The 27,989-nt window shown below is 43.5% G+C and overlaps 1 protein-coding gene across 14 annotated transcripts in view; it reads left to right on the top strand.

The window, feature by feature from the left end:
• Positions 1 to 27,989, top strand: part of FARP1 (FERM, ARH/RhoGEF and pleckstrin domain protein 1) — a 195,574-nt gene that overhangs the window by 14,299 nt on the left and 153,286 nt on the right. For 7 of the 14 annotated variants that reach the window (XM_085535943.1, XM_085535939.1, XM_015851538.3 and 4 more), the window contains exon 2: positions 19,140 to 19,335. In XM_085535943.1, coding sequence (XP_085392069.1) covers positions 19,165 to 19,335 — 171 coding nt within the window. In that variant the 5' untranslated portion in view covers positions 19,140 to 19,164. Of the gene's footprint in view, positions 1 to 592; positions 686 to 2,182; positions 2,275 to 19,139; positions 19,336 to 27,989 lie in introns of those variants that run through there. The other 7 variants (XM_085535944.1, XM_085535940.1, XM_085535937.1 and 4 more) reach the window with 3 other exon arrangements.

Raw genomic sequence — 27,989 nt, 5'->3', positions numbered from 1 at the left:
TCCAAACCTTAATCTTTCCATTGCATAATAAATCATTTTGTTTTAAATAGTGATCATGTTTGAGGGTTTTGTTTTTTTTTTTATTATTATTTCATTTTCTGATGCATTTTTAAGATGATGTTTTGGACATCATAGTGTTTTCAATATAGTTCCTTTCAAATGAAATGTGCTTTTCAGTAGTGCATGGGGACAGGACTAGGGGTAATGGGATGAAACTTCAGCATAGGAAGTTCCGCACGAATGTGCGCAAGAACTTCTTTACAGTGAGGGTGATGGAGCACTGGAACAGGCTGCCCAGGGAGGTGGTGGAGTCTCCTTCTCTGGAGATATTTAAGACCCGCCTGGACGCCTACCTGTGTGACGTGGTGTAGGGAACCTGCTTTGGCAGGGGGGTTGGACTCGATGATCTCTGGAGGTCCCTTCCAACCCCTACGATTCTGTGATTCTGTGATACTCATACTCCATTTGTTTCCAAGCAAGGCCTGTGATAATTCTCCTTCTACTCCTAGTCTGGGGAGCTCAGTATCATGAGAGGCACAAACCTGTGCTCGTTTGTGCCTATTTTTGACTTTCACCTCATTTTCTTCTGCAGACTACTTGATGCGTGGCTGATTGTGTATTCAGATGAGATTTCTTTCCCCTATACATGTGAACTTGAATTTCCTGCCACCTCACTTCTTGGGGGGTGAGTAAAATAACTGAGATGCAGATCCTTCCAAGCACAATTCCTGGAAACTGTAGGCTGTTGTGGGCATGTTTATTTTTTACTTGTCTCCTTGCTGTGATAACCTCAACTTTTTTGAGGAAGGGAACAGACAGTTTATTTTAAAACCTGTTAGAGCAAAAATGCCATTTACATAAGCAACAGCAGATCCCTTCATACTCCTGAGCTCAAGTTTCCTTTGTAGGGGCTAGGAAGGCTTTTTGTGAGCATGACCAAACTATGTTTGGTGTCTAAATCGATTCTACCCTGTGTTTTTTAGAGGTTTCTTCTACAAGGCAAGACTGAAAACAAAGAATCTCATGTCAGTCTCTGTTCATCCTTATAGTCCAGGGCTGTTTTGCCCTCCGGTCTCAGTGAAGTTGGGCAATGAAGGAATACTCTTGGTGATCTGATGGGAAGTCATATAGTTTCATGGAGTTTTTCCCATGCCCTTCTTCACCTTCCTTTCTCCAGTTTTTCTCCCTTGTGGTTCCAAGCTTTTATTTTACAGTAGTGAGATTTTTTGCTTGCATACTATTTGATACCAAAAGTTGGGCAGCCTAGCAAAGATGTGCCTGCTGACCTCCTGTAGCAGTTCAAAGATTCCAGCACTTTCTCCTTCTGTGGTTGGATCTAGAAGGGATTGTCATTGTTGTGGCGGTGGTTCCCAGAATAGGCATCCATGATTTATAGCTAGTCACAGGCCCTCTCAAACACGCCTGGTGTGACAGTAGCTTCTCATTTGGGTTAAATGAGAGTGCAGTTAAATAGCCTTTTGTTTAGGTGAGACAATAGTCTCTGAAAGATGTTTTTCTTAACTAAGCTCTTAGGAAACTGCAGGCTTGTGCTGAGCAGTTGGAGCCCTGCTGGTGGTTGGCTTCATTGTCTCACTCCTTGGCTGAATGAATTCTGAAGCGCACAAAGGAGCATGTTTAAAAATGGTGTCATTTTATGGCAGTCATTGTTCTGATACTGTTACCAGAAGGGTTTAGCAAATTCCCCTGGAAAACATCTTTGTTAGGGCACTCTGACTTGCCCACTGAATCTGAATACAGGGCGGGGGGGGGGGGGGAGAAAGAACGACTTGATTGCAGAGGACACCTGGTAGATGCTCTGTGTTGAGCATATAACAGCATAAGAGGAGCAAAATCTAGATGCTGTATACAGAAGCAAATAGAGCAAGAGAGTCACTACCTCTGAAATAACCTTTCAGGCAGTGGTACATAAAAACTCCATTTCAAGACCGTGTCTGCTGTTAGGCAAAATGTGAACTGCCACGGCGAAGTTTCCTGCTGGTGAGTAGGTCTTGCTGAGGGCTGTGAAGCTTGGTGCAGCATTCCATTCCTTCATAGGGTTTGTTTGAAAAATGCCAGGATCATAAGCTGCTGAAATGGGAAACATGAAAGGAATTTCAGGGGCTGAAAAAAAAAAAACCCGGAGCAGACAAATATATCTTGACATTAACTTCAAAGGGTCTGTAATACAGAGGAAGTTGTTAAGGCTGAGTTTGACTATAGGTTTGTACTAAACTGGGAAGAGCTGGTGTTGAAAGCACAGAAGCACTGAATAGGGTAAGTACTGATCTGCTTTTTGGCCTGAGGGGAAAAACTGGCCTGTTCTTCCTTTTGTAGGAGAGTTTTCAAATATTTTCTGTTTGAACTACATGTATGGCCGTACTGAAGAAATCTGCTTTTCTGGTATTTGTTATGCCTAGAATGCACGTAGCTGGTGGTGGATCCCATGACTGAAATAGCATGATTCTGAGTGCTTATAGGAAACTATAAATGATGACTGTTAATGGCCATTCTCTGTCCAGTTGAACTAGGTGGCCAAAAGTGGGCTTGGAATAATAAATTATGTGATGTGGAATGGTCTGGAGTCATGTGTTCTGATCCCTTCTAGCACCGTGAAGCTACTGAATAGTGAAACATCCAAGGAGACCTGCTTCATTTTGTGTATTTGGAATCTAAGCAATGGTGCTCTTCACTAAATGTTCTTAGAGTTAGCAGCACTCAGGGACAAGGAGAGAGAAAAAGAGGAGGTACCAAGAACTAGAGTAGAGATGTGTTCCTAGATGCTTCTCCAGCTTTGCTTTGAGGCAATGCATTGCGGTGATGCAGTGTTACCACATGAGGTGGGACATCAATTACCTGGTGTCAGTGTTCTGGATGGAGCTGTGCTTTGGTGAAGGGCAGAGCTGTTCTTTGTAAATCATTGAGGGTCACTGAAAGGTTGTCTTGGTGTCTGTGTTGGTGTTAGTGGGTTATCACTGAGCCAAGGCAACTAGACCCAAGAAGGTGATCCAAGAGGAGCTAAACAGATGGAACACCATCAGACAAACGCTGCCAGCATCTCATGGAAGAGGTGACCTTTTCATGCAACAGCAGAAGGTATATCAGAAACTGAGCTTTGGTGTTCAGCAGGCTGCTCAGTTGTATTTCAGATTGCGTTAAGAGTTGTTGTTAACTGTTATCCGCTGCCCAGGAAGGAAAATGTGGGCAACTGTTCTGTTGCCAGCCTGTCGTAGCAACCAGTAGGAACCAACTGTGGCTTTATGCAGAGGTTTGTGTGGTCAGCATTGTTCAGCTGGCAGCTTGGACAGTGGGTGAAGGCAATCTCCTCCAGGCTCCATGGCGGTGGGTGGTTTGTGCAGAACAGGAAAACCACCACCCACTGCAGGAGTTACAGGGTGTCTGAAATAGCAGCTGAGCCCAAGGCAGTATCAGAACAGATTGGTTTGTTGCTTTTGTGGCAAAACCCTGCATGCAGAGCACAATAGGAAGGCGTGAAAGGTAGTGTTTTATGCCAGAGAGAGAGGGCAAGGGGCAGGAGAGGTCTGACTGGCCAAGCTGTTATCTGGAAAGAGATTTGAAGCTGGAGGTTTCCTCATGATTGATTCCCAGCGTGTTTCAGGCTTTCTGCATGTTTCAGCTCACTCGGTTTCTCTCAAGAGAAGTAACGTACCTCAGCTCTTAATATTTTCTAGATACTTTAGCTATAAATGGATGATACTGCAAAGTGCAAATTCATTTCTCTCTGGAAGCACAGTTAGTGTTTCTGAATGGAAACCAAACTACATATACTTTCTTTAGGACACTTTAAGCATGTTTTTAACAACAGATAAGAAATCCTTCAGGCTAACAGCTAGGCACAAAATATAATTGTGTTTATAGTAGAGTGCTAAGGCTGTGCAAGTCGGTATATGTCTCACCTGGCAAATGGCAGCCTAAATCTGTTAGTACCTCATAAATCTCAGAGAGGCTTCTTTCTTGACATCTTCCAGGTTTGTGGTCTGCCTGCCATGTATTTTAGGAGATTCCTGTGAGGAGAGCTGCGTGAGTGATAGGGGACGTGAAGGGAGAACAAGGTTTTGCACTGTATGTTGTGTCTTCCCTTGCCCGTCAGCTTCACAGTCCTGCAGAAGAGCACCCTCTTTGTTCTTCCTCCTTCTTCTTCCTCATTGCCTTCTGCTTTTCAGAAGTTGTGCAGCTTCTCAAAAGACCTTCAAATTTCAGACTTTCAGCACTGTAATTGATCTCAGCCAACTAAAGCGGGGGGCAGGAGATCTTTTGTAACTCGGCTGTAATGAAGCTTTTAGTATCTATTTAGCACAAAACAGAAGTGAGTAAATCCAGTTGTTCAGAATAGGTGAAATTATGGATTAGTCATACCTTATGCAGTCTGGAAACATGTAGTCTAGCTGTGTTCGTGTGACAGGAACATGCTTAATCGAGTACAGCCACAGCGGGAAGCAAACCTTTGTTTTGTGGCTTCAGCAGCTGTATGCAGCTGGGGAGGTGGACATCAAAAGGTTGGACTTCTCAGCACTGCAGATTCCTGGACCTGGAACACAGGATTTTGTTCTGATGGCTCCAGCCAGTGATCTGGTTTAGTCCCAGCATCCTACCTCAGCCAATGGCCTGTAGTAATGCTTGGAGGGAAAAGATCATGATCCATCCCAGCTTTTTGGCAGACTTCAGTTCAAGGGCTTTGAGCAAGAAAGTCATTTCTGCACCTTTGTTTGACAGCCCCAGGCAAACTTTCTTATATAAATACATCAAATCATGCACTAATCTGTTTTAAATTTTTGCTTTCATGGCATCCTCTGAGAATGAGTTCTGTAATTAATTGTAGTGTGGAAAAAGCACCTCCTTTTCCTCTTGTTTTTAAACAGGCTGCCTGATAAACTTCATTTTATGCTGCTTAATTCACACGTTCTGGGACTTGACTTCCTATCTGCTTTATCTTTATTACAACGCTTTTCTGGTTTTCACTCTGGAAAGGAAAACATAATTCATTGTTCCGTGGGTATCTGAGGTGATACAGTAGTGCTGTTTCCCCCTCTCCTACCTGCTTTGTTTTCCCTCTTCTGTCTTGTTTTGGGCACGGATGTTTTCTATTCTGCTTCAGTCTGTGCCTTCCCGAATCACTGTTTCCCTTTAATTGCTTTTTGCTTTGTCCATGCAGGATCCTGGCTTGTGTGTGTGAGCTTTGTGCAGCTGTTTTTATCTAGCTTCTCCCTTCTTCAATGGCTTCTGAATCAACTTCCCTCCCTTGAATCAGTTGAGGTAATGTGGAGCAGCGTTGCTTAGCAATGCAGGGAAGCTGATACTGCACCGCTTGGGTGCTGTGAATGCTGCAACTGGGCTGAGCAAAAGAGCTTACTTGTCCTCTGTGGCCCATGCAGGGAAAAAGTCCTGGTGTTTTCCACTGGCTTTAATGTTGTTAACGCCATAAAGTGGTTGTTTCTATTTTTTTCTTTTCCTTTAGTGTTGCTGAGTAGCAGTTTTAGAGACACCCCCCCACCACCCCTTCCCCTTTCTTCCCAGTCTTACACAAATGGAAATTTGTGCTAGATTTGAAATAAGTGTATTTATTTAACTACCCAAAGCATCTTAGAGTGCAGCCTGATGAACAGCTCAGCTGTCAGATGGGAGGATGGACAGTGATGGGCCGAGGGCACACCTGAGTCAGCCAGCCCAAGCCTGAAGGAGGAAGCTGGGTGCTAAGGATGCAATGGCTGCTGCCACAGCCCGCCCTGAGGTGGGTGGTGGTGGTACTTCTTTCCTAGGTGTTTGATTGAGAGGTTGGTCTCCTACCTCACATAGCTGGCAGTCTGCTGAACTCACAAGTGCGTTCCAGCGGCCTGCTAGTTTATTCACTTCTGATTTAGGCCATTTAATCCACAGTACATGCTCATTTATCCTTGTCTTTAAGGAACGAAACATGGAGCTGCTGAGGGGATTTATAGCAGGTTCATTGCCATGGTTTCAGACAGCCTTGCGTAGCCTAAAAATAGATACAGGAAAGAATATTCTCTTCCCTTGTCTCCCTTCCCCCAAGCTCTCTCGCTAATTGGAATTTCCTTTTCTGTTTGTATATTTTAGTTGTGGATTTAGTGACTCTGAGGTCAAGCAAATTTGTCCAGTGTCCTGTGTGAATGAGGAGGGCTCCCTACTGTACCTGAGGTGCTGGGGAGCAGCCACATGACTCAGGATCATGGCTGTGGCTGCAGCAGAACAAGTCACTTCAGCCCGCACCGGGGCTGGCTGCTCTTGGTCTATGCACGTCTGGAAAATGGAGGTAGAATGCTGACTAGCACTCACCTTGGTCCCTTCTTACATGTGCCAACTAAACTATATTTATCTTTGAGTTGGGTGGTTGATGGTTGCGTTTTGTTGTTTGGGTTTTTCTTCCTCTTCAGAAGAGGTGTTGACTGGTTCTGTTAGCAGGAGTCCCAGATGCTTTTAGATCTCTCTCCCCAGACAGGAAGGGCATGGTCTGGAATTGCATCGATGCCTTGGATTTCCTGCATTGCTTCCTGTTGAATTCATGGGCCAAATGTTATGGTGGGAGATACTGTGTCACGGGGCCTGTGTTCAGTGTGCAATTCCTGAGGTTCACTGCGTGCCTCTGTATGTTGAAAGGCAAGTAAACAGCCCCATGGCAAACTTATCAACTTGTGTCTTCCAGTGACAGGTTGTGGGGCAGAGGGGAAGGTGTTTGAGTTGGGAAGTCCTGTGTGAGCTCTTAGCAGATTGTATGGCAAATAAGGTGTCAGTTCGGCCGATCTCCTTTTCCCGGCCAAGGCTTTGACTTCATCCAGGAGAACCTGCAGTAAGTTTGATGATTTGTTTGTGTTCCTACTGATACGGGGCATTTTCTTTCTTCCTGCTTGTGTGGTCGGGATGGCCTAACCCTTCCCTATGGAGTCTAAATAGAGACGGGTCTGTGTGTTGTCAGAGCACAAGTATGTTATTGAATAGCTGCAGAGAATTGCTATTTCCTTCACTTTTGGCATAAAAACCTGAGTGTTCCATGTTTCTGAATTGATCAGAGTTGTGACTTCTTTTCCTCTAGGGCGTATTGGGAAAAAAAATCTGTATATTTAAGAAGAAGACAGAAGTAAGATAGGATTGTGAATAGTTCTTCTTCTGCAGTACTGGACAGTATAAAGGTACTTGGGGCAACTTATAGGAAGTCTGCTGTTGAGAAGATGTTAAACCTCATCCAGAAACATGCATGCACGTAGGGGTGGAAGGGTCAGGAGTAGACTGGTAGCTGAATTCTTGATGTTTTGCTACAGGATATTTCTGCTTCTTGCTGGGTATATTGTGCACAGTAGTGGCAAGGCATGCTTGTGCTTAATTACACCTCTGTGTGGTTATTCTGCAGTATTTATGGCTGACTTTGATAGCTGTAGAAAAGCAGATGCTTACCTGCTGTTGATGCAGCAACCAGTGTGGGTCTGTGCATCTGTGCATGTACAAGGTGGATGGCTGGAAGCAGGGATGGGGAGAAAGAGGGGACGACCTAAGACAGGGAGAAATTTGCTGTGGGCATCTATAGGGGTAGACAGGTTGAGGGTGGGGTAGGGGCAGTGCCAGGCGTATTAAATTGTATGCTTTTTTGGCTGGTGTCGTTTAAAGACAGATGCTTTACTTGTAGCCAATGCAGAAATCAAAGTATGCATCTTCAGGAAGTATGAAAATGGAGGATACTCTTTTCTGGACTCTCAAGGTAGTGTCAGTTATGTTATCTGCTTATTTGAGGTGGGTAGCTAAAGGGAGCTGATGGCCTCATGCTTCTAAGAACTGGATTCTGTCCTTGACAGAAGTCCCTCTGTTGTCAGGAAATGACAAACACTCAGAAAATAGTTACAGTCTTGATAAAACTTGAGATTTGCTAGCTAATTCTCTGAAAGCCTTATGTTCTTGAACGCCGCCTGTAGTAAAAGGATCTGTAATCACATTCTGCAGCTTTCTTTAGATGTGAAATACTTGAAAAATGATTTGGCCCTCAGAAATTCAGATTGGGAGTACAGAATGGGTGGATTTACTTTGGATTCAGTCTGTTTGACCTAGATCAGTAAATGGATTTTGACTACTACCTCTGAGACGATATCTGGGTACCTCAAGGACCTGAGTTTTCTGTCTGTTATTCCATATATATGAAACATGGCTAAATATCATTCCTCTTCCTTTCATAAGGTTACCGTGATCCTAAAGCCACCCTGCTCACCCTGCAGAGCCTGGGCCAGCTCTGTCGTGGACAATCATGAAGACGCAAGGCCTGTTGGACTCCTCTCTCCCCTAACAGAGAGGCATGGTTTGCTTGACTTTGGGGAAGCATGTGAAGTTCAAGCATGCTCAGCTAGGGAAGGCTCTTGGGAGATATTAGTTATTCACACTTCAGAAGTCTCTGCCTCCTCTATGCCACTATCGGATGCAGTCATAAAAGCTTCTTTCCGTGTTCAGCATAATCTAATGTTACTTGAGAGTCAGGAGCCAAGAAAAGAAGATGAGTCTAATGTTCTCGCATGGGGAGCAATCTAATAGCCAAGCTTCCTGTTGACCTAGCGCACCAGTGTGACCTGCTGTGATGCCTTACGGTGGCTGCACCACAGTGGTAATGGAAGTCTTTTATTTAGGGAGATCATCCATCAAAATCATCCAGGCAGTGTTCCCTTTGAAGTCCTGCATTAGTTGCAGTGGCCCTCTTTCTTCATGATCTTTTCTCTGGCAACTTTTATGTTGTGATATCTTAATTGAAAAAGAAATAGATAAATATGAATCATTTCTTCGTTCCATTTAGAGTGGTCAGGCACTGGAATAGTCTACCCAGGGAGGTGGTGGAGTTGCCATCACTTGGAAGTGTTCAAGAAGCATCTGGATAGGGAGCTATGAGATATGGTTTAGGGGTTTTCTGTAGGTATGGTAAAGGGAGGACGGTTGGACAAGATGATCTTATAGGTCCTTTCCAACCTTGTGATTCTATGATTGCAAAGACTGTTTCTGGATACTATTTCCGAGGATATTTTAAAGCGAATGGTGCAGGCCAGTGGGCAGATTTGGCAATATTTCTGCTTTCTCTGCTTTCAGACACTGCAAGGAGGAGAACAGAACAAGAAAACTGATGCTTTCCACTGTCCCCTTTGGTAAAAAGAATTGATTCTGCAGATAATGCTTTTTCACACTTGTAAGATAGTAATTAGCTTTGAAATGCATCAGAATCCAGGGAGATGTAATCTGTACTGAAACAGGTTTGCTGACAAAGGTACAGTGGTGTGGTTGGTCAGGCAAGCCCAGATCCAGCCTGTAAAGCTTGCAATAGGGCAAGTTTAGGTTGGATATTAGGAAGAACTCCTTAACAGAAAGGGTAGTTAAGTACTGGAATAGGCTCCCCAGGGAGGTGGTTGAATCGCCATCCCTGGATGTGTTTAAGAGCCGTTTGGATGTGGTGCTCAGGGATATGATTTAGTGTAGGGTTTTTAGAGTTAGGGTTCTGGTTAGGCTGCAGTTGGACTTGATGATCTTCAAGGTCTTTTCCAACCTGGGTAATTCTATGATTCTATAGGAGTGCTGCGGTTTGGAGTAACTTATGCCAGCTATCATTGTGAAGAAAGTTATAGTGGGGAAAGCAGTTTATTTTGCAGGTATAACGGTAACTAACAGGCTTTTTAGTGTATCTTTGCCTTCTGTGAATAACAACCCAAGTCTGTGTTCATGCAGCATATCAAATACTTAAGTTTAGCTGGAAATAAGACGTAGACTTACCTGTGGCCACAGAACGCCTCTGATAGCTGTTCACAAAAGAGACGTGGCGTTATCAGTTATCTCAAGACAGAGAGGTATTGTATCTTAGAAGATTGGGAGAGTTGTGGTCAGACAAAAAAGGGACAGACAGTGTCTAGACTGCACAGCTCAGCACAGGTAGGGTTTCTCTGTAGCTCTTTTAGTGCTTCTACTGTTGGCACAAAGAGAAACGAGACAGAAACCTAAGCAAATTTGAAGGTTTTGCTGTAAATTTTACAACTATTTTGCAAGGGGGGAGGGGAGGAAAGGCAGTTTTAAAACTCTGTAGGATATTTCAATCTAGATTCTGTGCAGTCTTAACCTCCCAACCTGATTGCTGCGTGTCCACTGGGATGCCAATGAGTCTATTAAGCTGTTTTCTAAACAACAGTACAAAAAGCGATTTAGTTTTCTTGATGGCCCAAGCATTTCTTGCTGGGAGCTGTGTCGTTACCAATGTGGTTGTTCTTTGGCCAAGTATAATGAAGGCTTCTGGTAGAAGAATTAATATTAAATATATATATAATATATATTATAATATATGTATTTAATATTAATTCTTCTATATTATTGAATATATAGATATATATATTCTATATATATATATATATGTATATATATATATATAGAATATATATATATTCAGTAATGTTGAGCTGTTTTACAAACTTGTAAAAAGTCTCTTTCAGTAGCAAATGTTTAAATATTTAAAGCCTGCAGGATTTCTTTCTGTTTTTGCAGTGGGTTATGTACTGTGTATACAATTGTGACCATAAATATGTTTTTCCTGGTGGAAGACCATATACTGTGCATACGTAATAATTTTGTGGGATTCTGATCACAAGCTCTGGGCAAGAAGGAAGCTAGTCAAGACCATTACGACTTCAATTTAACATGTTTGGATAGGCATCTTCCCTGGATGCGTAATGCTGAGTGTAGATGTCGTCGTCCTCTGTGGTTACAAGCTTCAGGGTCATGAGAGTGGTGCGAGCTCATGCACAGCTGCTTTTATGCAGCGTGTGCTGGTCAGCTCATGAGCTGCTGCTCTGTTCCTATGCCGTGTACCATCAGCACAACAGATTGTAAGTACCTGGTCTCTGTCTTAACAGGGTAGAGAGTGGGATCTGTGCGTGCTGACTGCAGCATCTTCTGCTGGGTGTCTGCATGCTCAGGGATGGGAGAGTTTCCTTGAGGGGCTGCTAAAACACTAGGGTTGAAATCCTGTTTCTGACAGCTCTCTGGAGGAGTCAGCACAAATACCTCAACTACTTATTTGCATTTGGTTTAGAGAAATACTATATCCCGCAAGCTGTTTATTTCTCAAAAGCAGGTCTATCTCTGATTTTTCCCCCTGAGCTGCTGAACGGTAGTACTATCATTGTGTGTTATTAATTCTTTCGACATGTTTTTATTCCATAGATGTTAACTAAAGGCTGGGTATGAGTTGCTGGATCCCTTTCAGAATTCTGTTAAATCTGGAAGCAAATCAGATTACTTTCTTCTTCTAGGAGCATATTCAACTTGGCTTTCACATGAGGTGTTGTACGGGTGAGTGAGCCCAGAGCACTCCAGCTGGTGCAGCAGCTTTATTTATGCAGAGTGATGGCATGAAAGGGTTTTGGAAAATGCTTTTAATGGTTTCAGGAAGGGTTCGTGTTACTGCTGAACCACCAAACTGCTTTAACTTCTTACCCACTTCACTTGTGTTTTCAGTGTCTAACTGTGGGCCTGGGGGGACCCAGTTGATTGAGAAACTTTCCTATCTGGGAACACAAGAATGAGATGCTTTTTTAATCCCTCTTTGCATGTTCCTAGCATGTATTACATAGGAGTAAAGTTTCCACAGCCTTTCCATCCATTCAAATTGTAGTGTGTCTAATAGCAAACTAAGCATTTATGTAGCAGTATCTGCTTCTGAGCTGTTAAGGGATTTGTGGCAATACAGGCTTGACTGGAGCTCTCGATTTCATAGAATCATAAACTCACTGAGCTTGGAAAAGACATCCAAGATGATCCAGTCCAACCATCTGCCTACCACCAATATTGCCCACTAAACCACATCCCCCAGTACAACATCTCAGTGTTTCTTGAATCCCTGCAGGGTTGGTGACTCCAACACCACTCTGGAGAGCTCATTCCAGCACCTGACCACTCTTTTGGAGAAGAAATTTTTCTTGGTATTCAACCTGAGCCTCCTCTGACGCTACTTGAAGCCATTCCCTTGAGTCATATCACTGGTTATGTGGGAGAACAGGCCAACCCCCACCTCACCACAACCTCCTTTCAGGTTGTTGGAGAGAGCGATAAGGTCTCCCCTCAACCTCCTGTTCTCTAGGGATCAAGAAAACTACTGAAACCTTCTCCCCTCAGAAAGACATTTGGCTCAGACTCTGCCACTGATTTTGAAGGGAAAGCACAGTTGTTGGAGGAGAGTCACAAGCTGAACAGTTAGAACTGACCGTTCCCATTGCTTTGCAGATGAGACACTATTTTCCCTTCCAGGAATAGCCAAAACTACCTATTTGTACAGTGCTGTTGCACTTGGCTGATGTCAAAGCTGAAGGAAAAACTGAAAAATTGGCTCTGTTGGTTTGACTCTGGTATTGGCATTCCTGACTTGAGTAAATAGCATCAATCACTGGCACAAGGGAACACAGTGAAGAATAAAGAGCGGAAACAAGTCCCTAGGGCCTGGGGAGTGGTCACAGCTAGTCCAAGGAAACCTCACATGAAGAGCCTCCTTAGTGGGGGGGTCCTTTCAGAAGGTCAGCAAGCAAAGGTTTCGCTTAATGTAATGGCTTATATCTATGTACAATTGCTGCATTTGTATGTAGGCGTATACATGTGTGTGTATAGATATATGTTTGTATGTGTGGATTTCTGATGACTTCGTTTGCATGAGATTCAGAGAAGGAAGAAAAAAAGAAGGGTTCCGTGCCTGCCAGAAATTTCTAATGCAGGGTTGTCTGGAAAGCATAGCACACAAGGAATTAGTCTGTTTACTGCCTTGTTGATACTGTTGACAGTAATCAAAAGTAATTTCAGCTTTGTGTTGTTGTTTTTTTAATACTGTTTGCAGATTAGACTGGCTCGATCCACAGAGCAATCTGTACTTATGCTTCAGAGATGAGATTCTTCACAGAGGCAATTGCAAAAGTGTGCAGAAACACATTATTGCATTCGTTGATAGATCTACTGACAGGTGTGTAGTTGAGGAGAAAGATAGTGCACATTAGATTTGTGTAGGGTGGGACTGCTCTTTGCTGACACCCGGCAGAAGACCTGGAATGTGGGACAGCTGCTAGCACCACAGAATCACAAACAGCTCGAGGACCTGAGCGTAATGAAGATAAATGAGCTCAAGCTGGAAGCTGAATGGCCCTAAAGGTAAAAGTAGTAATGAGCATGGTTACTCTGAATGCTGTACAGACAGGCTTGCAAGACGTGTTTTTAATGTCATGTCTTGTCCTTTACATACATATACGTTCATTATTCCAGATTTCAGCCTACCTTACTGGTACGCTGATTAGTTTGAATGTCTGTAAAGCTGCTGTGGCACTTGACCCGATTTCTGTGGTACAGTCACGCTGATGGGCTGACCGAGGGCTCAGATTTGTATTGCAGTGCAGTCCGCTTACTTGGTAGCACCAAATTAGCTGGAATAAGAAACCAGTGTCAAATTCAGGGACAAGTAACATAGTCGCTAATGGCCTGCCAGCAGCTATGCGCCAGTGTATGACAGTCTGAGGATTTTACATTGGTTTCACATTCCAGCTAATTTGGTGTCATCAAGAAAAGCAGCGGGATTTAGAGATTTCAGTGTCCGACTGAGATGGGCAACTTTGTGGGCTGTGTTTATTTTCATGACAGGTGATGATTTGTGTGCTCTTATGGTTACTCTGCTTTATGTAAAGCTAGTTCTCTTTGCTGCAAAGTGTGCAAAATGCTACAGCATCCAGTTCTGAGACGTGCAAAAAGTAGGCAGCCATAAAAAATAGAAAAGCTGTTTTTAGAAACTAAACCCAGTTGAGGGACTCTCTCTCCATCCTGTTCTCTGCTGACCCGTATGTGGGGACGATATGTGAGCCTCTAGTGCTGGTCTGGACCATACCACACCTAGAGCCTTCCTACTTCTGAATTCATTAAAGAAATATAGATCATGATTTTTTAATCCCAAAGGAGAGCCCAAAGGTACAGAAGAACCAGCTTCACGTAATACTTCCTTCTCTCTCCACTGTGCCCATCTTTCTTTTGTACTGAGTTCCACAGTATTACAACTGCAGCTTTTCCAACAGTGACTTCAGGGCAGGGATCACCTCTCTTGACCTCCAGGTGATGCTTTGCCTAATGCAGCCAAGAATATTGTTAGCCGTCATAGCAACAAGTGCACATTACTGACTCACATCCGACCTGGTGTCCACCAGGACTCTAGATCATTTGCTGCAGAGCTGCTTTGCAGCTGGGTTGCTCTGATCACCTTGTGGTGCCTGCAGTTGGCTGTTCTTTCCCCAGTGCAGGACTCTGCACTTCTCCTTGTTGGACTCCCTGAGGTTCCTGTCAGCCCACCTCTCCAGCTTGTCATAGACCCTCTGAGTGGCAGTGTGGGCCTCTGGTGAGTCAGCCACTCCCACCAGTTCTGTGTTCCATGAGTTTACTGAGGGTGTACTCTATCCCGTCATCATGACCTTTAATGAAGATGTTAAACAGGACAGGCCCGGGACTGACCCCTGGGGTACTCTGCTCATTACTAGGCTCCAGCCAGGCTTTGTGCCACTGCCCACTGCCCTCTGGATAGTTTTCAGTCTGCAGTTTCGATTTACTGGCTGTCTTTCATCATTAGTACTCGTGGTGTGCAAACTCTCAGCTGTTCTTCATTTTGGAGCAAGAGCTGAAGGTGGTTAATTTGTTTTGCATTGGTTCATCGTTATTTCAACTGTAGATTTTTCAGATGAAATAATGTTACTTAGTTTAAAAGCTTACTGTTTTTATCGTTATATATTGCTGCCTTGTCATTTTGGAGATATTGGGATAACACTTCATCATACAATGGCTTGGCAGAAACATTAATGCCTGGTGCAGCTCTGGATGCAGACTAGCACAACTTTTCTCTCTGAGCTCAACTGAAGAATAGTGCTCTTTACAGGAGTGTTTCCAAGCTGGTATTACTTGTAATCCTCTCTGCAGCTGAAGCTTTCTAGAGGTTTCACAAGAAGCTGAGCATGACAAACACTTGCTGGTAGTCTGCCTGGATTGCTGCTCCACATTTGTTATCCCTTGGAAGGTCTGGATTTTCTTTATTTGTTAGTCCTCCAGTGCTGCCGTAGTTCTTCGTATCATTGTATCGTATCATCTCTAAGTCATTGCGATGGTTTGAGTCGTTTCACCTGGTGTCATGTTGACTACATTGACCTCTTTCAGATGTCTGATTGCTGTGTGATCTGGGATACAGGGGTGGGATAGCAGCTGTAAGGCCTGGATTGCAGCCCCTGCCATGTGGCTGCTTTGCTCTATGAGCTGTAAGGATGGCAATGCCAGTCCACTGCACCCATTTCCCCCCCACCTTTAAGAGATGAATAGTGTACAGCGTGTTTCCGTCTGTGCTTTCAAAGTGTGCTGTAACAAAAGTGAGAAAGGCCTCTGTTCCCAGTGATGTGCTGCCTCAGCAGGAGAAGCCTTCAGACTTACCTCAAGTGTCTGAACCTCCTTGTCTTTTGGGAAGTCTGAGTGATTAATGGATTTGATGAGCATGTATTCCAGCAGGTTTTCTGCTGTTTTTTATCTGATGACACACGTGGCTTTCTGTAGTGGCTGCCCTGCTGGTGTTGTTGCTCCCCATTGTGTGGGGTGGCTTGAGTTGAGCTAGTGGCCTGCCAGCAGCTGCAAGAACTGCTGGCTGTGCTCAGCTCGCCCTGGCTTTAGGTTAGCCAGTGTGCTAGGAGCCAATTTAATTTGTTAACCCAGCAAAGAACAAAACACTAAATTATTTTCTTTTGGATTATCAAGGTTCATTGGCTCAGTGAAGGGTCTAAGGGGGGTGAGACTGTCTTTAAAATTCTCCATCCAGTGTCCAAACTTGATCGTTCTCATTGTGACAGATGTTAGGTAGCCTAATCCCCTTGGGCTTGCTTACTATTTGCTCACTCCTATTCTGTTGCATTCTGTTACTTTCTTGGTTATCTAGATCAAAGTGATTTAGAGAAAAGTATGCAGCCTGGCAATGTGCCGTATTATTTTAGAGTGGGTAATTGCCATTTTTAAGACCCTTTTTATATAAAGGCACAATAAATACATTGAGGCAAAGTTAAAAGTGCCATAGTGAGTGAGACTAGCATCATACATAAGCAAAACTTCAATAATGTCCAGTGTAGCATGCTGATATTTATATGTGTATGTATGTGAGGCAGAGATTGAAAAGGGAAAAGGTCTGCTTTTAATTTGCAAGTAGCAGATGTGTATGATCATGTTGGCTGATACTTAAGGATCTTTGCTTCCAAAGTGGAGCATGCATATGTGATGGGATGGTTGTAACTTGCAGAAGTTTCTCTTTATTTCCACGTGGAGGAATTCAGTGGCACCCCTTTGCTTCATATACTCTTCCACATCTGTCAGATGCCATTCTGTCAGACTGCCCCTCTGCTGTCATTTGTCACACAACAGCGTGTAACAGGATACTGGTGGGAATGTTCAACCTCATCTGCCTCTGTTATCATAGGCCAACATATTAAAATAGGAGGCATGACTTTCGGAACAGCCCTCTTGTATTACAAGAGTTTCTATATTACAAACTGCTGATAGTAATAATAAAAGCCCTCTCAGCTGTGTATGTGAAGTGGTTTGGCTTATACTTTCACTTCATGTTTCTTTTGGCTCCTCACCTTGGATCCTTTTTCCATATTTCACCTAGTTTATTTGCCTTTCTGAATGTGTGTGGGCCACTGGATCGTCCTGTCAGAAGGACATTTACAGAAAGGTGTGAGCTCCAGAATATTTCCTGATGTTGATTATTTAATGGTATCACTTGAATTACAGTGGATTGATTTTCCCGCATTTTGGATTTGATAAATAGAACAGATTTCCTTTGTCTGTATGAAGTATAACTAGCCAAAGACGGCTGTAACAACACAGCCATTGTGGAGGCCCTTTCTTCAGTGCTGGTGCTGTATACGTTGTGTGGTGACTTTAGGAGAGCTCTTAAAACAGCTTTTGAATTAACAAGGCTGTGGAGCAGTATCTGTGTCTAGCGGCATTTCCAGACACTGTGTGTGCTTGTGTTTTCCCATGTACTTAGATGCAGGAAAATCAGATTTATTTCCAAGTACACCTGGAGTGTTGCTCCGTAGCTTTGTCTTCCTGTAATTCCTGCCTCCGAGTGCAGCTTTCTTGTTGACGCTTCTTGTCTCATAAAAGGTTTTAATTTAATTAATTTTAAAGAACAGAATCAATTGAATCAATTCAGTTTATGGCTTAGATCATAGCGCCGGTTGATGAAAATTGAATTGCGTTTGCTTCATTGCTGTTTGGCTTGCACTCGGGCGGTTGCAGTAGCATTGCTTTCAGCCTGGTGGTAAGACAGTGCTGTCTCATTGCAGAAGTCACCAGTTTGTGGCACTCAGATGTACTTGCCTGTGGGCAAACTTTGTTCCCCACTGGCTTTTGCTTCTCCTTCACTTGTGCCTATTGAGTTGAGACGGAGAGGTGTGTGGTCCCTAATTTTTCATTCCCTGCCTTCTCATCTAGTACACTTCTGCTCCTCTATTAATCAAAGCACTGGTTAGAAAACTTCACCCCCAGCTGCTTGCTGGGTGAAGTCTGTGGGAACAGCTTCTTCAGGAAATGGAAGAGTGATGTGCAGTAAATAGTATATCCTGCTGAAGACAGGCTTGTTTTTCTTCCATCCTTATGGTATCACATTACGTAGCACTTTATGCCACTGTTCTTTATGGTGTACTGTAGAACTGCTGAGACATTTCACTATGTAAGACTATATTGTACTTCTTCTTTCCCCATAGGCTTCTCAATAATTTTAACCCGAGTCAAATTAGGCTATGAACAGCAGTACTTTCTTGTGCCTCTGTTGGGCTGGAAAGTTATGTTTCTGTCCTTTGTGTGTGCTCTGTGTTTTGGTTTTGTTTTAATGGTCATTGATCAGCACATAAAAGTCACGGGGAATGGAAATGTAATTACTGAGGAAGACAAATAGACAGTAGCAGCAGGTTGCATCAGAAACCTGGCCAGGATGTCTAATGACAGGGGAAAAACTGAAATCAAATTCTGGTGTGATGCGCAAGACTTGACGAATGAAACTAATGATCCTTGAATTAGAAAAGAAGGCTGTAAACTGTGCCAGTTAATGAAAAATCACGCTGAATCATTGTTGGAGCTCGGCTCCCTTTCTAGGATAGAATATTTATTTGGCAGAGATGCACTGCGTAATGTAGTGCAAAAGCTGCGTGGAAACAAAATTAGCAAGCCGGTTCCTGAGGCTTCTTTGTGTGGATACAGAGAAGACATCCCTTTTCAATGAGCTGTGCTGGTCAACGGGTAATGGTGGAACCTTCCGTAAGCATGGAGTGTGCCTTGAGGTCCCCTTGCTTCTTACTAGGGCTCTGTGAGGAGCCACAGCAAGGCTGGGGAACCTTGTTTTTCCCAATCACTGACATTGCTCTGGCTTTTTCTAGGCTTTTCGTGGCCTATTCTCACAGTCCTTGACCTACCACTGGGATCGCGTTAGGCTTCATATTCTAGAGCAGAACCGGTCCCTGAAGGAAACACGGTATTGAGGCCATATTATTGGGATCATCTTATACCCTGTGTTCATTCCTGCTTCCCTGGGCCCCAAGCCAGGTGGAAGTGTGAAAGGGCCGGGGGAGACTGGTAGGAGGAAAAGAGAATGTGCTGAAATGGCTGGAAGGAAGGGTGCTCGACAGGTGGGGAGTTGCTCATCTGCTCCTCATCTTCCACCTAGTTTTGGGAGCCTTGTTGGCTACTAACAGCCTGATTTGCAAGTACATAAAATCAGCATAACTTATTGCGATATAGGTTGTATCACAGTACCTGTTTCCAGTGTGATCTTGTTGCATTTTCCAAGAGAGAAGGACTGTTTCTCTTTTCTCATTGTGTGGTACCACAGCCAGATTGTCTTCCTTACCCCAGCAGGTGATTAAACTCTGTATTTTCAAAGTGTGGTTAGCCTGGTTTCCCTGTCCTCACATGGTATACGAAAATATATTCATGACAGTATTGCTTCATGGTAAGGGTCGCCTAGTGGTCTATCAGTTTTAAGTGCATATATCATAATGCTTAGATGCAACAGCTGTTACATGCAAGTGATACAGTCTTCTTTGCCTTTATTCCCTTACCAGATATAAGAAACATTTCTCTCTAAACATGGGTGAAACAGAGCAGAGGCCAACAGCAGGATCCCGGTTAGGAGCTCAGGAGAATGCTGGGATCAGTACCTTGGAGCATGGGCAGAAACCACCTCTGACACCTCCTGGAAAACTCATCTCCATCAAAATTCAGATGCTGGATGACACGCAAGAAACTTTTGAAGTTCCGGTAAGGATATGAGGGTTGGGTGGCTAAGGATTGTTGAAACATGCACGGTTTAAAACCAGCTCTCGTTTTATTTCAGCTCTGCAGTTGTTTGGTTTACAGATTCTTGTTACAGAGAAAATGGCAGTTATATCACTGTTAAATATATATGACAATGCAAACAGAATAACGTTGAGCAGTTAAGTGAATTGTAAATTAAAGTTAGTATTTGCTTTCTGCTTGAACAGCTTCAAAGGATGTGACTATCTTCGGTGTTTTTTTTCTCCCTTGGTATGTTACATCACTGGTTACTTTCTGAACATTTGATGTATTTCCTTGGTGCTCTTGTGCCCTTAATCCAGTAGACTATAGTACCATATGACTTACTTATTCCCCCCTGGCAACTTCTTACAGCGGGTAACCTGAAATCATGGAAGTTATCACCAGTTTATCACTCATACAGACACCAAGTGCTCATACATGCAACAAGGGCGGGGAAAGAATCAAAACTGCCCCATCTAAAGTTTCTCTCTATGGTCACTGCACACTGATACTAATCTAGGTTTGTACTTGCCAAGTGCTCAGTCACTACTGCTTTTCTGTGTGCATGAGCAAAGGAATCAGTTTGAATTGGTTTTGATGCATTAACACAGAAACAGTGATGTTTTATGCTATCTAACTGTTAGTAACCACTAATGACTTTAACGTGCTGCACTCAGGTGATAAACACGGTAAGGCTGTCGAACACCAGTGCTCTTATGAAAGAGTGCTGGAATGTATGTGTTCCAAAGTTCTCAATGTTCAGTGAATAGGAAACTGGAAACCTGAGTTCAAATTTCATCCTTTGTTACGTGTGTTTTATGTTGCCAAGGGAACCTCCGTGCCTTCTTTGGCTCAGTTTTCCCTTCTGTGAAATGGGGGGTAACCAGCAAGATGTGTAGAGCTCACATATGTACCACTGTATAAAACTGCTTATGCTCACTGGTGAGATGTTATCCCCGTATTAAAGCTGAAAGAGTTATGATTAGGAAAACCCACACAAAAATTTAGTATTCCGTGTTTGCAAGGTGTTTTTTGTTTTGTATGTATGTACATGCACGTGCTTTTTGGTTTGCTCTCTGCTACTATTTGTGACCTGACTAGAACTGCATAGGCAGCCTTAGAATTTCTTGTAATAGAAAGAAATCTCTCCAGACAGGTATTTGTAACCAGCATTGTCATAAAGCGAAAGGCTCACCTATATAGCAGCTTGTTATGGCTCTGCACCCTTCCGAATGCCTATTGCATACCTACAGTGAACAGCATAAAATCAGTAGTTTTGGAGTACACATTGCTGTCCAAAAATACAGATCCAGTGTGAAATACCACATTCTGCTGAGAATTTTGCTCCGTGTTGTATGCAGTACAAAGACCCAGAGATGACAGATGATGATTTTATTTTCCTAGCTAATAAAAGCTTTCAAAAACTCTTGGGAAATAACACAATTAATTAAAGTTTATAATGCTCTTTTAACAAACATTTAGCAGGAGCTATTTTCAGCTCAAATCCCATTCATTATATTGTGTAGAAGCAAACGTGAGTAACAGGTGGCTGCAGTACAGCTGTATAACTCTAGCTTTGCTTCTGGCATTTTTTCCACCCTCAGTATTTAGAAGACTCCCAGATTACTTTCTGTTTATAAACTTAAGTGGCTTCTGGAAGACTTAGGTTGCAACAACCATTTGGGTCACTTCAGTGTGAATATTTCCTCAGGCATTTACTTCATAACTACGTCCATTCGATGAGAGTCTGGTTGGTTTTAAAATCAAACCTACTGAAATCTGTAGAGTATTTGGAATGGATTCCTGAAGCTTCTTGTCTCCAAATGGAACTATAAACATGATTGTCAGTCTACTCTAAAAGGCATTAATTTTCCAGTCCCATCTCATAGAAATTGATTCTTTTTTTCCCCCCCCCCCAATACATGCAAATTGTTTATTCACATTGGAAAAGCCATGTTCCCATTCATAAGCATGCTCTTTTTTGCTACCAGATTGGTGCAGTATACAGAGAAAAAAGAAAGTGATGCCATTTCAACAGAATATATTAGGAGCAGCAAGTATGGCTGTGGGCAGGAGATGTTAAGCATATATACCTGAGTACATCTGTGCATTTGCTTTTAGTGAAGTTAAAGGTTTTTGCACAACCGAGGGTCTGAACTAAACTGAAGGCTGACCCTTCCAAATACGGTATGAGGATAAACTGATAAGCCATCGTGTTTCTCTCAGCTTCATGGGTTTCACTGGACGTTGTTTTCTCTGTTAGCAAATAGACCAAACTTTGACTGGTTTTATGTCTGCTTACTCTGTACTTTGGAGAACGGCATGATTTTTTTTATGCTACTTTACTGTTTGCTTGTGAACTCTGTAAAAATAGAAACAAACAGTGGTGCTTCTCCTTCCTGACCTCTGAGACAGAAGTAAAATAATTGGGACTATCCATCTGCTTAGTCCTCCTTCCTTGCTACTCCTAGAATTCCTTTTGTTGTATCATCGGCTTACCCATTACCTAATACCCATTAGCTAAAACTGGAAGTCTTAGTCCAAGTGATCTTTCTCATGTCTTGTTTTATGGGTTTTGTGTTTTAGTCATTTTATAGAGGACAAAATTCAATCCCATTGCACTTAGGCAATACTTTTCCTCCCACTGTATGCAAATAACCTGTTTTATTAGAGCAAAATCTTTGAGATTTGTCTGCTCTATATATAACAAGAGAAAAACGTGACCTACTTCCATGCCTCTCACCAGTGCTTCTGGTTAAAAGTAAAGGAACTTCTGTCATTTCTCCTTCACCAAGGGGAAGCCTTGACCAGCTGTTGGTATGAGTGTTTTGGTGCTATCTACCTATACCGTGTCCAGCTCATATTAGATTGTTTGGGGGGAGAGAGGGAGAACACCTTAATGTTTATGCCACTGTGATGGTGATGTATATATTATTTCTGGCACTGAAGCAATTATAAAAATTAACAGAATCTGCTTGAAAACTACTCCTAAGCAGAAAGAAGCAGTGCTGATCCTTTCCAGGCAATGTCGAAGGCGTTACTGATTCTCATGTGAAGCCGCTGTGATGAGTCAGTGGCTCAGACCAGGTTTAACCATGACCGATGTGATGCCTGTCGCTGGTCATATCAGAGTCTTGCAGAGAACGGCGCTGATTTGGCTGGAATGACACTGTTGGTGCTGAACAGAAAGTCAGAGTTGTTTCTTTCCCTATAGCATCAAAGGTGAGGGTTCTTCTCAGTAAAGCTCTGGTCTCTTTAATCAGAAACAAACCACACTCCTCTTTATTGTGTCTGAGAGAGAATAGCTGCTGCCTTGTTGTGGCTGTCTTTTGGAAAGACTAAAACATGCTCGCCTGTCAGATAACTGCAGTTTATTAAACATCTGTTTTCTGTCTTATGTAAACTGTCTTTCCCTCTGAATGTGATTAAGCTTAGAGAAATATTCAGGCTTGGGAAACGTCATTCACTTTGAGGGATTAACACCTGGTTTATTAAGCGAAAGGAGTCTCTTAATAGGAAGCGGGGTGAGGGTTTAATCCTTAGTAAACATCAGCTGTAAACATTTCATTTCTGTTTGCTTTCTCAGTAGAAGAGAAAGATTTCCTTTAGAAGATCTGAGAATAAAGACTGAACGGTCTCGGTCTACAAGTATTTCTCTTCCACTGGAGTTCAGATGTCGTGGCAGGGAATTCCTGTGCCTCAAGCTCAGACTGTTGAAGAAGAAAAGACCTCGTAATCCTGCTTGGACTGTATTTCTTAAGGCTTGTGGTCTGGTGTGGGGATTTTGGTTGGTTGGTTTTGTTTGTGCAGCCATATCAAGGTGGCTCATACTCCCTTGGTGGGGAAAGTACCTTCTATTAAGGGTATTGCCAGCCAACTTCAGGCTGGTGTACGTATGCCAGGAAAAGCTTCATATTAAAAGCTCTCAGTACTTAACAACAAACATTACGTGTTCTGTCTTAAAATTTGCACAGGCATCGTGTTACTCTATTAAGAAATTTCAGCTACGTTTTATAAATGCATATGTTATTTTCCATAACATTTATGGGCTGTGGTAATTGCTCTGTCTTCGATATTTACCTCTCTCCTCAATACGCATATTATAACCATTAAAGTTTCTCAGAATAAAACAGTGATGTAAAAAGGATGTCAGACAATAAGGCAGTGCAGAAACATGAAGCAGTGTTTTGTGCTTTCTTAGGCAGCTTCAACTGTTACATGAACTGCATTTTTTTCCAGCTTAGGAAATGAACAGCAGGTCGGGTGTCAGTTATTCATCACCTTGAGTCTTTCTTTTCTTCACATGACCGAAATTATTTGGCTGTCTCTGTCAGACTATTTCAGTGGAAATTGAGCATTTAAGTGTTAACCGATGGTCACACCAACCTCACGGGATGTTCTTAAATTGTAAGATAAACGATTTTTTTTCTAATTCTAAAACACATCAGTTATGTTTTTTGCAGAAGAGTATTTGGGAACACCCAGTAAACTGATTTCTTCAGCAGATGATTAGAATGTCCTTGTTGAAAGGCAGGAATGAGCTGAGGATTGTCTGGATGAGGAGCTACGAGATACGGTTTAGAAGCTTGTGGTAGCAACGGTGATGGGAGGAAGGTGAGACTAAATGATCTTGTGGTCTTTCCAACCTGATGATACTGTGAGTCTACGAATTCTTGGTTACTTGTGATAATAATTTACGTGCTTTTGAAAATGGAAAAGAAAATTATTTGGAAGTGAAATTCTGTAACATAAAGAAGCAGACTGTTTTAAAATGCTGGGTTTTCTGAAATGTTTGTTGTAGTTTGCTGGTTTGACTGTTCCAGTATTCAGTACAATGAACAGGATGAGTGGAAGTGTAATCGTAATTGCTAACAAATCCAGTGTGTTTTCAGACTGAGTGGGTGAGCAGGTCACTACTGGAAGGAGTAGAGACCGATGCAGCAAAAAGTCCTCATAGCTCTCTATGACTACCTGAAAAGAGGTTGTAACAAGGTGGGGGCCACCCTCTTCTCCCACTTAATTAGTGGTAGGATGAGAGGGAATGACCTCAATTTGCACCAGGGGAAGTTCTGGTTGGATATTAGGAAAAATTTCTTTTCCAGAAGAGTGGTCAGGCATTGGAACGGGCTGCCCAGGGAGGTGGTGGAGCCACTGTCCCTGGAGGTGTTCAAGAAACATTGAGATGTTCTACTGAGGGACGTGGTTTAGTGGGGAAATACTAGTGGTAGGCGGACGGTTGTACTAGATGGAGGTCTTTTTCAACCTTGATAATTCTATGATTCTGTGATCTCCTGCTTGAGGTGTATGGGGAGGGATGTTCTGACTTGGGTCAGAGGAAGGAGGGGAGCTGAGCTGTTGTCTGCTTCCTTCCTCCCCTCTGAGAGCGAGAGTTGTCTGTTCTGACTTTAAAGAGTTTAGAACTTGATGTCAGACTCTCAACTAATCATTCATTGCTTCCTAGTTAAGGTTGAAAACATTGTACATTCAACAGACTGTTTGTCATCCTTGACTCAGATTTTGTTATAGGACAATATTAATTGCTCCCTAGAGTTGCTTGTATATCCCTGTAAGGGGAGTATAGGGCAATAGCTTGATCTTCATTTATCATCTAGGCACCTAAGTTGTTACACACCTTTGTTTCCTTCTAGCCCCCGTCCATGGGAAGTGGTGAGTGTTCTCTGTGTCTGGTAGCTGGCCAGCAGTGCTGGTGGGTACGTAATACCTGCCATAGTGCTGCTTTCCTCTCTCCTGGTTGTATCAGGGAAGCTGCAAAGCAAAGCATGCTTTGGAGGAATGATGCATTAGTGCTGTGCTGCAGTGGTGCAAATGCATGCCATCATTAATTTACTTAAGCCCATTCTTTGCTGGAAAAGGTGGTCAAGCTTAGGTTGTTTTCCTTAAGCTCTGCATGGAAAGCAGTTGTCTTTGCTTTTAGCCATATGCTCTGCAGGGATATAATAAGTGAGCTAGAAAAGCTTTTGGGTGAAAATAGCTGCCTTCCCTCCTTCCCCCCACGTATGGTTGTTTAAATAGCTGTGTAGTCTGCAGCTAAGGAATGGCAATGTAAGGATGATGCTTCGCAAGAGTACAATCTCATGTTAGAATTTAGGCACTTCAAAACACACCCAGCTTATATCCTTGCACTAAAACTTGAGCAAAACATCAAGGAACTTGGGATCAGTTGTGAAGCATTATTGGTATGTGATTATATCACACAGCTCGATGAATGGCCATTCAGAGCACTGAATTTTAGTAACTTGAATTTCAGGTAAAAGCAGCTCTCGCTGTAACTTGTTCTCTCACCTGTTTGGGAGATGAAGGCACTTTTATTACAGAATTTTCAGTTGCTGTCTTCCATTATTTTGAGCAGAGTGGAAAGCAGTTGGTATAAACAAAGACTTGAGCAGTTGGAATAAACTACTAGCAAAATTCTATAAATTGCCCATTCCTTTCCCTTTCAGTGCATTGTCTGTTGCATATGGTCACATGATAACAATTTTTGCCTGGCAATAACACATGCTGTTGCAGTGCTTATCTCCAGGTTTATTTGTCTACTCTTGGTTTCTTGCTCTGCATGCATTCTTTCTGTGCCAATCAGCTTGGGATATTAGTCTTCGAGCTTTATGCCTGTATGATCATCGGGCATCATCCTGTGCTTTTTCTTTCCTCTGACCTCAGTTTTGCCACAAGCTCTCCCCAGCTCCCTGTGGCTGCAGGATGCCTGGGCTGCTAAGCTGATGGAGCTGCAGCCTCAGCAGCTGCTGGAGGTGGTGTTGACCCATCTCCCTGCTGCACTGGAAGAGATACTTGTCTGGCCCTGTGGTAAAGCAGCTCATGGGGCCAATCCTGCATAAAAAGCTTCATTTTCATCAGCTTAGCTGGAACCAGCGGCTTATTACAAGATGAGGTTGATGCCTGTGTTGGTACAACAGAGGGGAGGAAAGGTGCAGGATTGTCCTGGCAGTGCTTCAGCTTTGAGCAAAGCTGCTATAGTCATACAAAGCTGCAAAGATGGAAAACAAGTGTGCTGTGATACTCCAACCATTATAATGCATAAATATCTGACTTTATATTGGTTTGCATTCCAGTGCTTCCTTGCTTGGCACTTAAAATGGGAGATAGTGGTGCAGAAAGATTCTTGAGTCCTGAGCATATCTCACTCTAGGTCTTCAACCACCTTCATTGTGACGGTGACTTCCTTCTTTAGCACAGTGTCAGGATGCTGTTACTACAAATCACACATTAGACAGGCCAAGATGGGCATACCTACTCTGGTAAATTTAAAAGGAGAAATGGCTTCAACAGATGAAGAGAAAGCTGAGGTGCTGAATGAGTTCTTCACCTCGGTCTTCACTGGTGGCCAGGATTCTAGTCTTTTTCACATCCCTAAGTCTTGCACCCCCATACCTCCATGTGGGGACCAAGGAGGTAAATCCCTCCCCACTGTAAGGGTAGAGCAAGTCCGAGAGTGCCTCCTTAGACTGAATGAGTATAAGTCTATGGGGCCAGATGGCGTGCATCCCAGGGTCCTGAAGGAGCTGGCCGAAGTGGTTGCTGAGCCGCTCTCCATCATATTTGAGAAGTCGTGGCTGTCAGGTGAGGTCCCGGATGATTGGAGGAAGGGTCACGTCACTCCCATTTACAAGAAGGGGAGCAGGGAGGACCCGGGTAACTACAGGCCGGTGAGTCTCACCTCTGTGCCTGGGAAGATTATGGAACAGATCCTCCTGGACAACATGCTTGATCGCATAAAGAACAGGCATGTGATCCGAGACAGCCAGCATGGCTTCACCAGGGGAAGGTCATGCTTAACTAATCTTGTGGCCTTCTACGATGGAGTGACGGCGTTGGTGGATGAAGGGAAGGCGACCGATGTCATTTACCTGGACCTGAGCAAGGCCTTTGACATGGTCCCCCATCACATCCTCGTCTCCAAATTGGAGGGAGGTGGATTTGATGGGTGGACAACTAGATGGATAAGCAATTGGTTGAAAGGCCGCAGACAGAGGGTGGTGGTCAATGGCTCTATGTCCAGGTGGAGGCCGGTAACGAGCGGCGTCCCTCAAGGGTCTGTCTTGGGACCGGTGCTCTTTAACATCTTTATTAATGACATCGATGAGGGAATGGAGTGCACCCTCAGCAAGTTTGCTGATGACACCAAGCTGGGTGGTGCAGTTGATACGGTGGAGGGAACAGATGCCATTCAGAGGGACCTTGACAGGCTGGAAAGCTGGGCTCGGGTGAACCTAATGAGGTTCAACACGGCAAAGTGCAAGGTTTTGCACTTGGGCCGGAAGAACCCCAGGCACCTGTACAGGCTGGGAGGAGTTGTCCTTGAGAGCAGCTCGGCTGAAAAAGACCTAGGGGTTCTGATAGATGAGAAACTTAACATGAGCCAGCAGTGCGCTCTGGCAGCCCGGAAAGCAAATGGGATCCTGGGCTCCATCAGGAGAGGGGTGGTCAGCAGGGATAGGGAGGTGATCGTCCCTCTCTACTCTGCTCTTGTGAGGCCCCATCTGGAGTACTGTGTCCAGGTGTGGAGCCCTCAGTACAAAAAAGATATGGAGATTTTGGAAAGGGTCCAGAGGAGGGCCACGAAGATGATCAGGGGGCTGGAGCACCTCCCCTATGAGGAC

This window comes from Coturnix japonica, chromosome 1, assembly GCF_054131305.1.
Source record: "Coturnix japonica strain WE chromosome 1, WE-NBRP24, whole genome shotgun sequence".
Taxonomy (NCBI): Eukaryota; Metazoa; Chordata; class Aves; order Galliformes; family Phasianidae; genus Coturnix; species Coturnix japonica.
The sequence above is the reverse complement of the archived record's forward strand: the minus strand, read 5'-3'. Positions and strand labels throughout refer to the sequence as shown.